This window comes from Rissa tridactyla, chromosome 7, assembly GCF_028500815.1.
Source record: "Rissa tridactyla isolate bRisTri1 chromosome 7, bRisTri1.patW.cur.20221130, whole genome shotgun sequence".
Classification (NCBI taxonomy): Eukaryota; Metazoa; Chordata; class Aves; order Charadriiformes; family Laridae; genus Rissa; species Rissa tridactyla.
The window spans coordinates 28,332,764-28,348,615 of NC_071472.1; the positions used below are offsets into that span (position 1 = coordinate 28,332,764).

The window sequence follows — 15,852 nt, forward strand, 5'->3', positions numbered from 1 at the left end:
TTCACTTCGTTGAGGAAGAGTTCAAATACATAAAAAGGTCTTCGGAGCGATATTAAGGTTTTATTGCCATCTGTTTGAAATGGCTTTCCACAACTGTAAAAGCCATTAGTTACTGTGAATTTTTAAATATTTATTTATCCTCAACTATTTTAGTTTCTATGTACTACATATGGGAAAAGTTTATTTTTAAATGGAGTAGACCGATATTACTGTTTTTATACTTTTCGTATTTGAAATATGAACTTTTTATCAACACAGAATCATAGAATAATTTAGGTTGGAAGGGACTCTGCAGGTCATCTGTCCAACCCATTTCTCAAGTTACACAAGGACTTATCCTGTGAAGTCTTGAACATTGCCAACAATGGAAATTCCAGAACTTCTCTGGGCAACCTGTTCCAGAATTTAATCACCTGCACAGTCAAACATTTTTTTCCTACTATCTAATTGGAATTTCCTTTTCTCTAACTTGAGTCTCTTGTCCTAGAAGCAAATTCAATAAAAGGAAAAAAGTGTATTTCCATCAAAAAAAGATGACTCATGGAAAACAAAATATTTCACAGAAACCTGAATTTTGACGAGGTCCTTTTTTTTTTCCTCCTTTTTTTTTTTTTTTAACGTGGATTGACTTGATAGAGCTAATTCATATCTAATTCATAACTAAAATTCACACAATCTTCAGTGGTTTATGCCAACACAAAACTCAGAGATTTAAATTATTAGCTATAGTACAATCAAGATCTCAGAAGTGAAGAACTTCAATAAAACCATGATCCTTGAATTTTCATCCTCTGTTATTACACAACACCTGGGTCATCAAGTTCAGGCCCCTGGGTCTTAGAAACAATAATTTTAGACAGTCATTTTCACAAATATTTCTTATTGCCAATGAAAATCACCTAGGATTTTTGCACCTCTTATTGCCACTGAAAATAGGTCATTGCTGCTACAGTTAGAAACCTTTTCCAGCCCACCTCTTTTAATGATCTCCATGTGCCTATATATTCCTATGCCAGCAGTGGCCTTCAGCTTGAGCAGTTGCTCTCCTATGGTGTTCACCCATGCAATATATTTATGTCAATCTCAGTCTTTCTGCTCATTGTTTGACCTCAGACGGCAACAAAGAACCACGTGCCGCTCGCTCAGGCCTTCCCAATACGGGAAGAATCGGAAGAAAAAGGCAAAACTCTTGGGTTGAGACACAGGCAGTTTAACAGAAGAGCAAAGGGAACAAGAAAACTCCAACAATAACACGAATAGAGAATACACAAACACGATTACGGCACCGCCGTGCCACTCACCCACCGGAGCCGGGAGGCCCCAGCCTGCTCCAGGCGGCACTTCCTGCCCCCCGCCGCGGCAGCTCGGGCCGGGCACGGCTCACGCCGCGTGGAACAGCGGTGTCTCTGCCGGAGCCTGGGGAGAACTAACCCTGTCCCGCCGGAACCAGGACACTCATCCAAACAAAACATTTTCTTAATCCACTCTAAGAAATAAGATGATACGCTTCCTTTTGAAATCCCTATTAGGCACCTACCATGAGCCTGATGTTGACTTTTTTCAGTATAGATGGCCAGAATTATAAATTTCCCTTCATACTTCATAATTCTCTTCAGAATAGTTGCAAGTACCAGATCCTATGCTGCTTCCACAGCTATGGTGATTAAAAGCTGTTCCACAGTAAAGTAGTAAACTTACGGCCAGAACAGAAATACTTGCTATACACTTTAACTGCATGACCTTATATTTGGATTGCTGAACTTCATAATAGTTCTGTTATTATACTACTGAAGTTAATCTGCTTCCTTCTGACCCTCTTCCTTTCATGATCATGTGCATTTCAGGTTCACCATTTCATGACGAGGTTCATGATCAGGTTGTTCCCAATGAGCAATAGTTTGAAACTAAATATTTCATCGAAACTAAATATTTGATTGTTCTGGAAGGAGAGAATTTTTTAAAAATCTCTGCCTTCCATTCCTTTTTCCACCTATTTCTGTCTGTAGTTATTTCCTGAAAAACAGGTAGGGCTCGTCACACTGTTTGAGCAGACTCGCACGTGCATCTGACTGGATCACACATTTCTCATAATGACAGAATTATACCTAGTTTACGTTTAAACCCTGATCCTACTCTGTGGTTTCTTTCCTTCTTCCTTCCCTATATTTATTATTATTATTATTATTGAGGGCCAAATTTCACACTTTAGCTCATGTTTTACATAGTACAAAGTCCAGCTTCAGATTCTTACAGTGAATATTGTAACTCGGAATTTTCAGAGGTAAAAAATATCCTTGTCACTGACATGCTGCTACAATTAATCTTTGTTTATATGTAGTGCTGAAATTACATGACACAAATAGTTATTAACTTGAAGCCTAGAAAGTAGTCATAAAACTATTTTGAGACAAATACTATTTCAGTAGGAATTTTGTTTATGCAAATATGGAAACTGGTGAGTGAGCTGAACTAACATTAAAAAAAATATTTCTTTTCAAATCACTTGCAAAAATCATCTCTGCTTTATGATGAAAATGCAGCTGAACTTTTCTACTAATTGTACTGTTGGGCACCGTAATAATTAATTATAAATAATTCAGAAGATATTAACAACTCATTTCTTCTAAATTGACAAATTTACTGAAAAATAAGCATTATGAAAATATTTTTACTTGAAATAACTGAAAGACTTACTTTAAAGATATCAAATGCAAAAAATGAGCATATTATATTACCGCTTTTTGAAGAACGTAATTTTCTAATTTGTTTTCCTTGGACATTAGCATATAAATTACTATTTTGCAATTTAGAATCATAGAATCATACTCCATGAATTGAAGTAAATAAAATAAATAAGAGCAATCTTCATGTTCATGAACAAAATTAATAACAGTGTTGGTTTTAAACTTAAGTTCATAGGCTAGATTTAGTTCTGTTTTGTAGCGGTTCTGACACAGTCTCTTTCATGATAAAAAACAGAACTTTGGATGCAAACCAAGAATGCTGCTGTTTGCCTTAGTGGGGATTTTAACATTGTCGTTGCCAAAAGCATGGCAACACACACATACAGTCTTTTATTTTTTTTACTACTTTTTTTTTTAAATGATCCAGAAAGCATTACTATTGGGAGATTCAAACACTAAAAAAGCATGTTATCTCCAAATTGAGCTTCTGTTGGAAACAACTGAATTATGGAGAACTGAAGGCAGGCAGAGAAATGTAGATGCACAATGCAATCAATACCATTTTACCTCCTGGAAGCTTTGTCTCTTAAGTTTTTCTGCTTCTGATTCTTCTCACATTTTTTTTTGAAATTGCAAAGAATGAGATATCAAAACATACATACATATATATATATATATATATACACACACATTTACATTTTGGATATGTTTTTCCTAATGCCCTAAAGTACACACACCGTTGTGTTTTTTTTATCATAATAATTCTAAACATTAAAAGCAGTAAAGAAATGCCCTAAAAATTACTGCTTTCTCATTCAATACTTCTGTTCCTATTGCCCTTTAAAGTACCATCTGCATTATTGAATGTGAAACTGGTTGTTTAGGATTTTTTAACTCCTGTTAACATTGCTAAATCAAAAACAATTCCCTGGAATAGTCAGCTGGATTATGTTCCTTTTCCTCTAGCATCAGAAGTACTATAAACTGATCACTGGTCACTGACAAATTTTGTCCCTACTTACACCTGTGAGTCCTCAATGTATGAAGTCAATGAAAGAACTTGGCCTGAATATTTTGATTATAACTTACAATACATATACTGGGATGAGAATAATGAAGCTAAAAAGCAAAAGGATGATCAAAACTGAGAATGAGTTTGCAAAATAACATGGGATAACGCCAGCACAGTCAATTATTCCATAAATTATCTTCTAAAAGTCCATACGCTCTTCAGCAGTGATTCCAAAGATGTATTTAGTATTAATCATCTAACTCTTTCCTCTTAAGCAGGAGTAGTTTCACGTTCAACTTATTGCTGGTTCAGGAATTTTTGCCTGTCCTGAACAAATACTTAACTTTGAATCAGATTGAATTAATCAGAAAGTTAAGCATGTGCATATCTAGTATTAGTATTTGTCAGGAAACATGATTTATTTTGCATTTTTTTAATACAACAAAAAAAAAGAAATGGAAAAACAACTCAAGCTGCCTCACTGTTGCACTTTAAATTCAGATGACTGAAAAATTCCACAATATACAAAATTGTATATGTTTTCTGGGGATCCAAGTGGAGAAATTCTTAATTATACTGCTTTCTACATGTAAACAATTCCTAGCTCTAAAATTAAAAACATAAGGATTCCATCCTCCCTTCTTTTTAATGAAGCAAAATGCAAAAAGATAAACTTTTTTCCCCTCTTGCTATAATGTAGCTTTCTAGTCTTCTTACTTTGAAAAGTTACAGACTGGTAAAAAACAAATGACGCTAACATGACATTTCACAACTTTCCAAATTCATACAAGTTTAACCATTGAAGCAATTCAAATCATTACCAATATAAATACTAAGTGTAATGAATACACTATTTTGAATTGAACAATCTTTTTGATGGATATTCATAATTTACTTTATGGAAGCCTTCATTTTCATAAATATGCTGTTCTAACAAGGTATTTCTGTTTTGCCATATGTCATATTGGCATCACTAGAGTTGCGTATAAGGGTTTTTAAAAGATATATAAACCTGAGATAAAATATCATAATGTTGCCACATAACTGGAACAAGTTATAATTAATTACTATTAACAAGTTATAATTAATTATTGCTAAAATTTACAAAATGATGTTGCTCACTAAGGGTAAAAGATCAAATAGAATTGCATATACCAGACATCATCAAAACAAGGACCCTCTAACAACTGCAACTTTGTGTCATCTTTTCAACCCCCCCTCCTGCCCACATCTAAATTCTTTTTTTTATCCCCTCATAAGTAACTACATTTTTATGTCTCTAAATGTTGAAGACTGAGACATTACTACCTCTTTATCCATCTTCACGTAGCTAATGCATAATTCATTAACAAATGCTAAGTGGAAAAAATTACTATAATCAATACTTCAAAGACTTAGAATTGTCCTGTAAAAACTTGTGATTAGTCGATTTAGTAACTTAAGACTGAACAATTACTGACAAGTGTTAACAGCTTACTATAAGACAGAAGGGGCCATGTCCGAAAAATGCACAGTCATTACAAATTTTAATGATATCGCAAGTCCTGTATTATTGCAGCTGTTAAATAATTGAGGGAAAAAAATAATCATTTTGAACTTAATCCTTTTATAGAATGGTGATTAATCAATGCTGAATTTTGCAAGGACTGCAGGTATAAAACATGAAATAATGAATGTTCATTCCTGATGTATTTGGATGACATGCATTCTTTAACAATTTATGCGTTCTGATCTGATATAACCTATTAATCTTTGGGGATCCAAGTAAGGATCAGGCACATAAGGGTTCAAGCAATCAGTCACAAGACCTCACAAATAGGAGTGAAAAATTTTAGCATTTTTATCAATATTGCCTAAAATATTTGCGATTATTTTATTGTTTACTGTGAGTGGAATGCTCACAAGGTACAATGTGCAAGGTACAAGGTAAATGCTGCCAAATGAAAAACAAACTTAAGGTTCCATACATCTAGACTAATAGTAAGAGAAAGTCAAATATTTAAATGAGCATCAGAGAGCATGAAATGCTTTTGAATTATTCATTTTTTCCACTATTTAAGTAATTTTTTTAATGAAAAGAAACATATCCAAAACTAAATTTAAAGTTTTAAGCTTTTAAAACAAAAATGGAATAGCAGCTTGGCGGTACATCTAGAGATTTCATATATAACAGCTTTTCAGGGTTTTTTTTGCCTTTTTTTTTTTTCTTTCTGTTTTCTATAATAAGAAGATTTCAAGTTGGAGTATATGGAGAGGGCTTTATTGTTTTACTGTCCCTGTTCATGTACAAGTTTCCAAGAAAAACTACAAGGTCTCTCTTAAAGCAAAATTTATATTATTTTCTACCTCCTAGTGAACAATATTTACTATAAATATATAACACTAAGGTTTGACTTGATGGTAAAATGTTATTTGAACCTTTGTTTTTCTCTTAAAAATTGGAATTACCATGTTTTCATTTTCCACTCTAAAATTTTTTGACAACTGGAATACAAAACTCTGCTTTTTCCTCTTGCCAGTGTGTAAGAACTCAGCTAATTCTGAATTGATCAAACAGGATACAGCAGCTTATTCTACGAATGCCTGAGTTTAGCACTGATGGCAATGAAGATGAGGAACTTGCATAAGTAAAGATAACAGAACCATGCTAACTGGGGTTTGGGTGGGGTTTTGGCGGGGGGAGAGGGTGGTTTTTTTGTTTTGTAATGCTATTCTTCATACTATTCAAAGTCCACACTATGCACCATATTAGATTACATTCCCTATATACTGTATTAAAATTACCTCACATATGTTAGAGATTTATAATGACTGGGGAAACACATAGTCACTAGTATTAAATCAAATGCACTTGATCCTATCTAGATGATGTTTGCTTTTTCAGATCTGAATTTTATGTAATCTCAAACAAATAAAATAGATGGAATCTACTAAAATAAGTTGCTGTGCACAGCTCCAAAATTTTAGAGGAATTTATTTGTCTACAGATATAAAGTCAATCTGCCCTATCGAAACATGAGAAAAAAAAAATTCTTCTTAGTTGCCTTTAGGTGCTTACCAGTGTCAAACACACACATTTAAAATAATTCAGCTTTTTCATGCAAGCATATCACTCTGTCCAAATGTCAGTGTTGTTATAATCTGCTCTCAACTATGCTAAAATCTGATTTTAGATCTGTTACTTAGCTAAAATCTTCCTAGCTCAAGACAAGCAATATTTAATTTTATAATATCCTTCTTACCATAACTTGCATCAATTAATATTCAATAAAAGTGTGCCTGGAATATCTACTGCACACTTACAGAGAGCTTGCCTGTGTTTACAGCTGTCGAATCAAACATTTCATGACATTGAAGAATAAAAAAAAAATTGACATTCCATTATATTTAAGTTACTGAGGGCTACAGGAATTTTTCACTTGACTTAGCAGTAATATATGAAGTGGAAAAAAAAGTGCATCTTTACTGCTGTTGTCAGAAAATAGTAATTAACACTGAGAGTATGAGAGTATTTTTCCAGTGCAGAGGCCTAACTTTGATCAGTTACGCTAAAAAAGACTGAACATATTATTTTCTATGTGGAGTTTAACCTAACAATCACATTGCAACAGGGGGCCCAGGGAGCTATGTCAACTGTTGTACCTGAACTATAATGACTAGATGTATTTTTGTGTGGTCTTATCACATCTTACCTTAAGTTTAGCTAGGAGGAATTCATGATCTTGCAGTAGTTTTTTAGTCTCATCTTGATTGCTGCCAATTTCTAGTAAGTTTGGTGTTGATTCAGCCAGTTGAAGCTTCACCCATTTTCCACACTGTAATAAGTAAACAATTACAGCCTTCAGAAAACACAAGCTTTCCTTCATCTTTTTCACTCACACAGGCTCTCAGGTCACACATACTTTACACAGTCACAGGAGCACAGACACCCATAAACACATATTCAACTGCAGAATGAAGGCACTGAGCATACAATATAAACTTAATTTCATTTGAAATAGGTATCAAAATCCCAGACTCTAGTCTTACCCCAATAGCTGCAGCAATTTTGGTTTTGCCTGTGAAGAGTAAAATTATCACAATGAGCCAAAAAGGTTTCTACAACTCATCTCCCCTTTCAGCTGAGGATCGCATAGACAGTTAAGGAAACTTGGTGGGTGGAGGGTGGGCAGAAGTTACAAATATATTACAGCAGATGCCGACGCCATAACCCCAAATCTTATTTCTACCACACAGATCCAGCATACCTGTGTAGTGAATATATGTCTAGAGAGAGATCACATAACTAGGAGCAGGGACACTTAATAGCCTTTGGAATAGGAACCCAAACAGCAGCATCCCATTGAGGATGCACAAAGAAAGGAAGCTTGACAGCAACCCAGAGCATAGCTAATTCTTTCCTCACTGTGTTGTGGAACTGCTACAGTCCGAGAAGTATTAACTCGGAGAGGATGGTGATAAGGAATGAAGCAGTGATGTCACTGGAGGCTAGCATGGTTCCCACAGCACACAAGGGAAAAATAAATATCTTCACCCTAAACTTAAGCCTCCTTTAAACGAAGTTACTCCCCTGCAGAGGCAGACAGAGTCTACCAGGAAGGGCGAGAACTGAATAAGAGAGAACTTTCCTGATGGGCACAACTGAGGTAACTCCACCCTGAATAATCACCCTAATTCAGTGACAGCCCAACTCATTATCACCTTATTCTGCAGTACTGAAACTCTAGTGGCTGAGGCTAGCGTGTTTTCCAAGTTGCCAGGAGAATGAAGAATCAAACTGCCAATAAATTCTCCACATGCCAAATTTTGTGCAAGCTGTAGGTGCAGATTCCAGCCAACAGAACAGGCCCATAGGTGCTTATAAGCACAACTATAAACACACAAGGGCTTCTACTAAAACACACGGAAACGTGAATTTACAGCTTTCAAAAATAACCACTCATTATCAGATTTAGGCTTCCCCCCTGCCCCCCCGCCCCTCCAAAATACTTCAAAAAAAAAAAAAATAGACACAATCTCCATTTATGGAGTTGGTAGACTAATTATGTAAAATTATCACTGAGTATAGTTTAAAAATAACTCTGGAGGAGTCTCAACTACAATTAAAGGTAACATCATACTTATTAACGCATTTCTATGGCACTCTGCATTTATCTCTTACTTTTTAAACAAAGTAAGAGGAATTTTTTGCCTGCAAGAGCCTACATATTTTGGTCAAATTATTTACTCTATTTAAAAGAAAAAAGAAAAAAAAAAACCACCCCACAACTCAAAAACAAACAAAAGAAAACCCCCAAAACACAAACAGAAATCGTGAACAGAAACAAGGTTAACTTCCAAGGAAGCTCTATTAGATATTAACTGATTAAATGACCTTGCCATACCATTTTATTCTAGCTCTTCATTTGCAGAGAACATTTAAAAGTAGTAATCCCTGAGTAGAAGCAAGCCAAGAACAGACATGCTGGCAGTTGCTGCCTTACCTTAAGCACAGCTATAACAATACTGGCATCCCCGGCCTGAACAGCAACTGAACTGACTGTTGTTGTAGAAAGCTTCTGCTCCGAACTGGCTTCATTTGACATGGTGTTTCAAAATGGGACTTCATACATTAAAGAAGACTTGAAATGCTCTTGCAAGGCACGGTGTCCATTTCACAAAGTTGCTCGGATTCATTGAGTGAAACAGCTCAGCTAACACTGATTAGTCTGCCAAAGGAAAGAACAGGAGGTTAAAAATAGACAACTCCATTGAGTTTATCATTCTTGAGAGAGATTTGACACACCCCTAGTTTGGTAGCATTAAGCTGCCTGTTCTTTTTTGTCACCATCTGAAGTGTGAAGGGCTTCTTCCATGAACATCACCTGACACTTGCTAACCAAAGGAAAAAAGATTTTCAAATTAAAATAGCCAGAAAAAAATCTACTATTGAGTCTATAAAGACAAACACAGTGTTTGAGGTTTCAAAACATGCAACTATACAGTCTATATTTTCACATTCTACAAGTAAAATATTTTCTCGTTTACTAGTTACTGAATATATTTGCACAACGAAATTCTTCCACCGAGTCAAAAGATTTAAACAGGATGAACATGTATACATACGTCAGATGCTGAATCAAAACAGACAGGGGATTTTTAATCCAAAAATATTTTAAAGTACAGTGACCGTAACAACCAGAGAAGGAAATCAAGTACTTTGTGTGAATTCTTAAGGAGTGTTTTATTCCTGCCTAAAATTAAGATAATTTACCTGCTTTTCAATTTAATCATCAGTTGTTTCTATAGTCTTCATTTTGTTCCAAGTGAGCATAAGGAAGACCCCTCTGATAATTGTTTAAACTCAACTTAAGTTTTTTTATTCAGTCCAGGGAAATGAATAGACACGTTTAAATCACAGTCTTGGTTTGGCACATTAATTCCATTGCCAGAAGCCCAGAGCATGCCACAAGTAGCCTGCAGTAGGAGACAGCAGCTGCTAGATTTCCTTCCACAGAACAGCTGAGAAAGTCACACTGGTGTTTAGGTTCGCAGGTCACTCTGGAAACACAATTCCACCCAAGAAACCACACGCATAACTCTCCTTCAAGCATCTGCTTGCTTGTTTGTTTAAAAATATCTAACATTTAGATATGTTTTTATATAAACTAGATTTGCTAATTGCAAACTAGAACACACACCTGCAACGAAACCAAGATCTGGGAGAAAATTCTAAAATATTTTGAACTGGAAGAAGATTAGGGTTTGAACGGATGTGTCAAGGTCTGAGATTTTTTGTTTGTTTGTCCTTCGTCCTTTCCCCCCCTGCCACACCCCACAACTGTTGGCAGATTATAATCTTAATCTAATTGCCATCTTCAAACCATGAGTTTCAAACGTGGTATCCAGAAGCACCTTGTTGTGGTTTGTGCTGAACTAAATAGGCTTGGCAAATCAAAACAACACTTTTCCCACCCCTTGTGCCAAAAACAGAGCTATGAACCCTCAAGCCATGAACCCTCAAGCTGCCAACAAGGGAACAAATACCACATAGTTTTCCGAAACTCCTTGTAACACCTGAGAGAGGTCCATGGACCCCTGCCACTGAAACATTATGTAGATATTCATGACACTTATGTGGGTATTCGTGTAATAGGTATGGTGGAACTCAAAGTGTTTGAAATTTAATGGCCACAAAAAACTGGAGGACAGAAGTCCCGTAGAAAACCTCAAAATTGAAACAGAAGAGCACCCCCTATTTTGGTTTGTATAGAAGATGGATCCATTGCACAAAGCTTGCTAAATACTTAAGATTTCCAAAAAACATTTCTGAAGACAAGCGACTTCGGATTTTTCACCCTGCAGGCAGGACCGAGAACAAACAGGACTTGACTGCTGGAAAAAACTGATTGAAAAAAAACAGCCTGACTCCCCATTAGTCTTATAAAAGGAGTTACAAACCAATTTTGGTAGTATGTCAAAGCGTGTCCTTGAGTTTTTGTTCTCTCAGAAGCACATTTTAAGTGTACTTTTTCATGGCACAAGTTGGGCCAATCCATCATTTCGCTAGGGTAGCCAGACATGAGAGATATTTTTCACCCAGGTTAAACGAGGAATCATTTTTCATACTGCTGACAGCTGGAAATCATGGAAAAACACCACACTCAAGAAGTTGACCATAAGGAAGTTTGGCAGCAGCTGAGTCAAATGATTCAAAATGTCTGATAACAAATGCATGGATATTTGTTTGGCATATGCTAAGTATACAAGATAGAAACAGGGAAACATCAGAGTAACAGGCAGAGAAAAGGTAGCAAGGAACCAGAAATGGGAGAAAGAGCTGAGGATTTTGGCATCACATGATGATCCATTTCAGCTGTGTCCAGGGAAACAAAATTTAACAAGCATGCCTTTCACTGTCTTGTTTACTTACCTCTCTGTCATCTGTTCCTCTGTCTGAAACAAACAAACAAAAATCCTGCTAGAAGCCAGAAACAGGCGGGCTATCTGCGTCAGTGGAGAGAAATATGTTCCCTTTGCACTGCTGTGTGAAAGACGAGAGTAAGATGGACAAGAGGAAACTAGCATTCACCAGCTGTCCACAAGAAAGAACGAAACTGAACAAATGAATAAAGGACACAATCTCAGGAAAACAGAAAAAAGAGATCAAGTCTCTCTAGTGTAAATAATGTCAGGTATTATCTGTAACAACTGCAGGCAAAAAGGATTTGAGAGGCAAACATGATAAAACTCACTTCATTTTCAATGTGGAGCGTGTCTTATCAGCAGCTTTTTCTCATGTGTGGCAAGGGAAGTGTGCTAATCACAGTTTTGACAGTTATGCATAGGAAAAGGGCCTATTCTTTCTTGGAGATGAGCTGCTTTATGTTCAGAGCTTTGGAGCTGCCAGTACACTATGAAAATGCCTTCTCTCTGGCAGCCCCACCAGAACGAAGGACAAAGATGTCACACCTCTCCAAGTCTGTGGTTGCTGCTTTTTGCTGGCTCCTACCATCTTACCTTTTGAGTTGGCACCATTTTCAGGTATCGTCAGGAATGAAGGCATGAAAGCAAGCAGTCTGCAAGTCTCCCCAGCTTCATAAAGAGGGGACTGTGCCGCCACAGAGGCCACATATCAGGGTGAGGGTTGAGCAGGAGGTAGGTATTTCTCCTGTAAGAGGCTCCTCTCTACCCTACACTGCTTAAGTTTCTAGAATGACAAACTGGTTGAAATACTAGCAAGTTTTGTAATTCCTAAAAAGCAAAAACAACAATAATAAACGCCATCCCAGCAGCAGTAGCAGCCAGGGGAGGAAGGGGGGAAACAGAGGCGCCTCAGCCCTGAGGTCAAAAAGCACATGAATGGCATGTGGGGAACAGTACCTTGTAATACCATCTCTTTCTTAACACTTAGAGAGAAGTGTTTCTTGAAGAGAATTGCACTATGAAGGCTGCCAGAAAACAGAAGGGAACTGAGGCACTTGCAGACATTACCCTTTTGCGTAGGGCCAGAGAGGCAAGACCAGTGGGGGCCAGGCACAAACTAACTTCCCAGCACCCAGGCAGAGCAAGGAATAGAGCAAGCTGCTCCACGGCTCCCAGCAGAGCGGTGAGATTGGGCCACAGGCCACAGCCGAGGGAAGTCTGTCCTCCCGCAGCCGAGGGAAGTCTGTCCTCCCTTCATCCCCCGACCACCCAGGGGCGAAGGGTGGCCCGGCCCGGCCCGGCCTCGCTCCCTTCACACCAGCGAGGAGTTTCTGCTGCCGAAGTCACTGAGGTAACACCGAGGTGAGGGGAGGAAACTCCCCACTCCCAAAAGTGAGGTTATTAATTACCTGCAAAAGGGAGGGAAAGAGCCAGCTGAGGTGAATGAGATTAACTTCAGGTAGGTAAGAGCTGAAGCACAGGCAGAAGCCGTTTCCCTGTCAGTTTAGGGTCCGTGAGCTTAAGAAAAGGCAGCCCTAAAACAAGCTGGGGACCCTGCTGGGCCCCAAAAAGGGGGTTGTGCCATCTTTGCCGCCATGGAAAGAGAAGGCACAGAAGTCCCAGTAAAGGCACAGAAAAAAACTGTGCAAGAGTGCCTGAGGGGTAAAAGACACCCCACTCCCCCCCAGCAAAAAGCAGTAAAAACAAACCACAAAAAAGACATTGAGGTGCTGGAGCAGGTCCAGAGAAGGGCAATGAAGCTGGTGAGGGGTCTGGAGAACAAGTCTCATGAGGAGTGGCTGAGGGAGCTGGGGTTGTTCGGCCTGGAGAAAAGGAGGCTGAGGGGAGACCTTCTCGCTCTCTACAACTGCCTGAAAGGAGGGTGTAGAGAGGTGGGGGTCGGTCTCTTCTCCCAAGTTACAGGCGACAGGACAAGAGGAAAAGGCCTCGGGTTGCACCAGGGGAGGTTTAGACTGGATATCAGGAAAAAAATTCTACACTGAAAGGGTTATTAAGCACTGGAACAGGCTGCCCAGGGAAGTGGTTGAGGCACCATCCCTGGAGGTATTTAAAAGCCGGGTAGACACAGTGCTTAGAGATAGGGTTTAGTGGTGGTTTTTGTCAGAGTTAGGTTGATGGTTGGCCTGGATGATCTGAAAGGTCCCTTCCAACTGAGGCAATTCTATGATTCTGTGTTACTTGGATTATTGTTGGATAGTTCCCAGATTCATTTTAAATAAAACACATACAAGTATAGTGAAGCATTAGAGCTTGTATCTTACCATTCTTCCTGTGCATCACCCTAACAAAAATCCTTCTACTCTCGCTCCTTCATCACCAATCCCGAAGACACTTTATAACACTCTAAAGAAAACAGCATGAAGAGAAAAAACTACCCAAAATGCATCGTCACGCAAAGCGGAGAAAAGACCAAAAGCAAAGGTATCCTGGTTCACCCCTGTCACACCGAACATGTCTCCGTGAAAGAAAAATAAACCACTGTCAGCTGTAAAAACAACAGTGTATCAGAGATCGAGAAACTGGCAAACAGTTTACCATCGCTAATTCAGTGCAATGGTAAGAGCAAAATCACTATTTGTTTGTTTCCAAGGACAACAACATTTAAAAAAAACCATACAGTAAACAGACCTGGGAAGCAGTGACATCTGATACATTTCAGTCTACTGGTCATTAATTTTTCATGTCCCACTCTTTCATCCCAAAGCATTCTCTTCCCTATATCCCTCTTCATGGATCGTGGAGGATTTCTGCAAAGTAGACATGCTATTTGTACCTAGCACTTGTCAAAATAGTAGCTAAAATCCCTACTGTTTATTAAATTATAGAAGAGATCCAGCAAATTCAACTAGAGCTTGCAACCACATGTTATATCATTTCAACCTCCACTCTTATTTTAAGAAAGCTCATATAGCCTTTAAATTTAGAACTCCAGCTTCTAAATGTTATATAAACAAAGAACGTTCTTTCTAGCACCTGTTATTTGAAAAAAATGCCTTCCTGTTCTTTACCTGGCTTATATAAGGGTAAAGAGGAATGCTGACACAGAGGGACTGCTTACACTTTTATCCACTAGGCATCACACTACTTGAATTCCTGAAGAGTGTACAATCACCCTGATTGTTTTCAAATATACAGAAATAATAAACCAAGCTTGGTGATAACCTGCTCATCTGATCTGCTTTCTTCTTATCTTAGCACATAACTCAAGATGGACAGCGTAGAAAACTGAGGTGTTGGGGTCTCTGCTCAAGAACCCCTCCAGCAAAACAAATTTCTTGTTCTGAGAATGCGTTAAAACATTAGTGCTTTCAGAAAGAACCTCCTTTCCTTCTGAAGCACAACACTATGCAAAAAGTTTATTTCTTTAGATTCCTTACTCACAGATAAGCTTGAGGATGTTTCATACAACAATAAACTGGAGGAAGAGGACAAAAAGCACCTCAGGGAAAGGAAGAGAAAGAGAGGGAGAGAGGAGCACAGGTCCCTGTGATAATTCTGAAGCCACTGGCAGCTCTGATTGATGAACAGATGTACCTCTAAGCCAACTCATCTGAACAGATGTCTCCAAATCCAAACACATTAATTACTTGGTATCATTTTTCTTTGCAAGTTTAATTTTATTTTGCTGTCACAGCCAATAAAAAACACAAACTGGATTTACACCTTTCCTTAAAGTGACAGCAACACGAAAGACTGAAAGAAAAAACTGACTTGATAGCTATTCAAATATAAATATAATGGCAAAACATAAACAATGAAAATTTTAACTGTTGAATGCGGTGAAAAGATTAAACAAAATGGAAGACAATATACAGGTGTGAAGCACAAAGTGATCACATCTCATTCTCTCTCACATCCCAGGTAAAGAGACTAGCAAGTCCTCTTAAGTTTGCTGAAGAAATGGCAGGGAGGCTATCTCCAGTTTCCTCAGAATCAGCTGGAGTGGACTTACCCCATCAGCACCCCTGGGGAAGCTCAGCATTTCTCTCACTGGGTGTTGTCCAAAACAAAGGCTGCACAGCCTATGGAGCTGTACTCTGATGAATGCACAAGTGACAAAGTTTTAACAGCTCACAGGTGGCACATACGCTTGTCAGCCCAGTTGCAAGCTCGTCAACAGAGAAAACGGTAGCCCAATGTATTCATCTCTGTCAGGAGGATGAAAAGACATTAGATAGTCCATTATTCCGTTTTTCCGGCTCCATCAGCAGCAGCAGAAAGAGAAGAGTT

At 38.0% G+C, this 15,852-nt stretch overlaps 1 protein-coding gene across 3 annotated transcripts in view; it reads right to left on the minus strand.

Annotated features, from left to right (window-relative positions):
* CCDC141 (coiled-coil domain containing 141) overlaps positions 1-15,852 on the minus strand; it is a 101,267-nt gene extending 85,415 nt beyond the window's left edge. The window contains exons 1-3 of one of the 3 annotated variants that reach the window (XM_054209910.1): positions 15,575-15,852; positions 9,180-9,404; positions 7,389-7,511 (exon numbers count right to left, since the gene is read on the minus strand). In XM_054209910.1, coding sequence (XP_054065885.1) covers positions 7,389-7,511; positions 9,180-9,281 — 225 coding nt within the window. In that variant the 5' untranslated portion in view covers positions 9,282-9,404; positions 15,575-15,852. The remainder of the gene's footprint in view (positions 1-7,388; positions 7,512-9,179; positions 9,405-15,574) is intronic. The other 2 variants (XM_054209911.1, XM_054209912.1) reach the window with 2 other exon arrangements.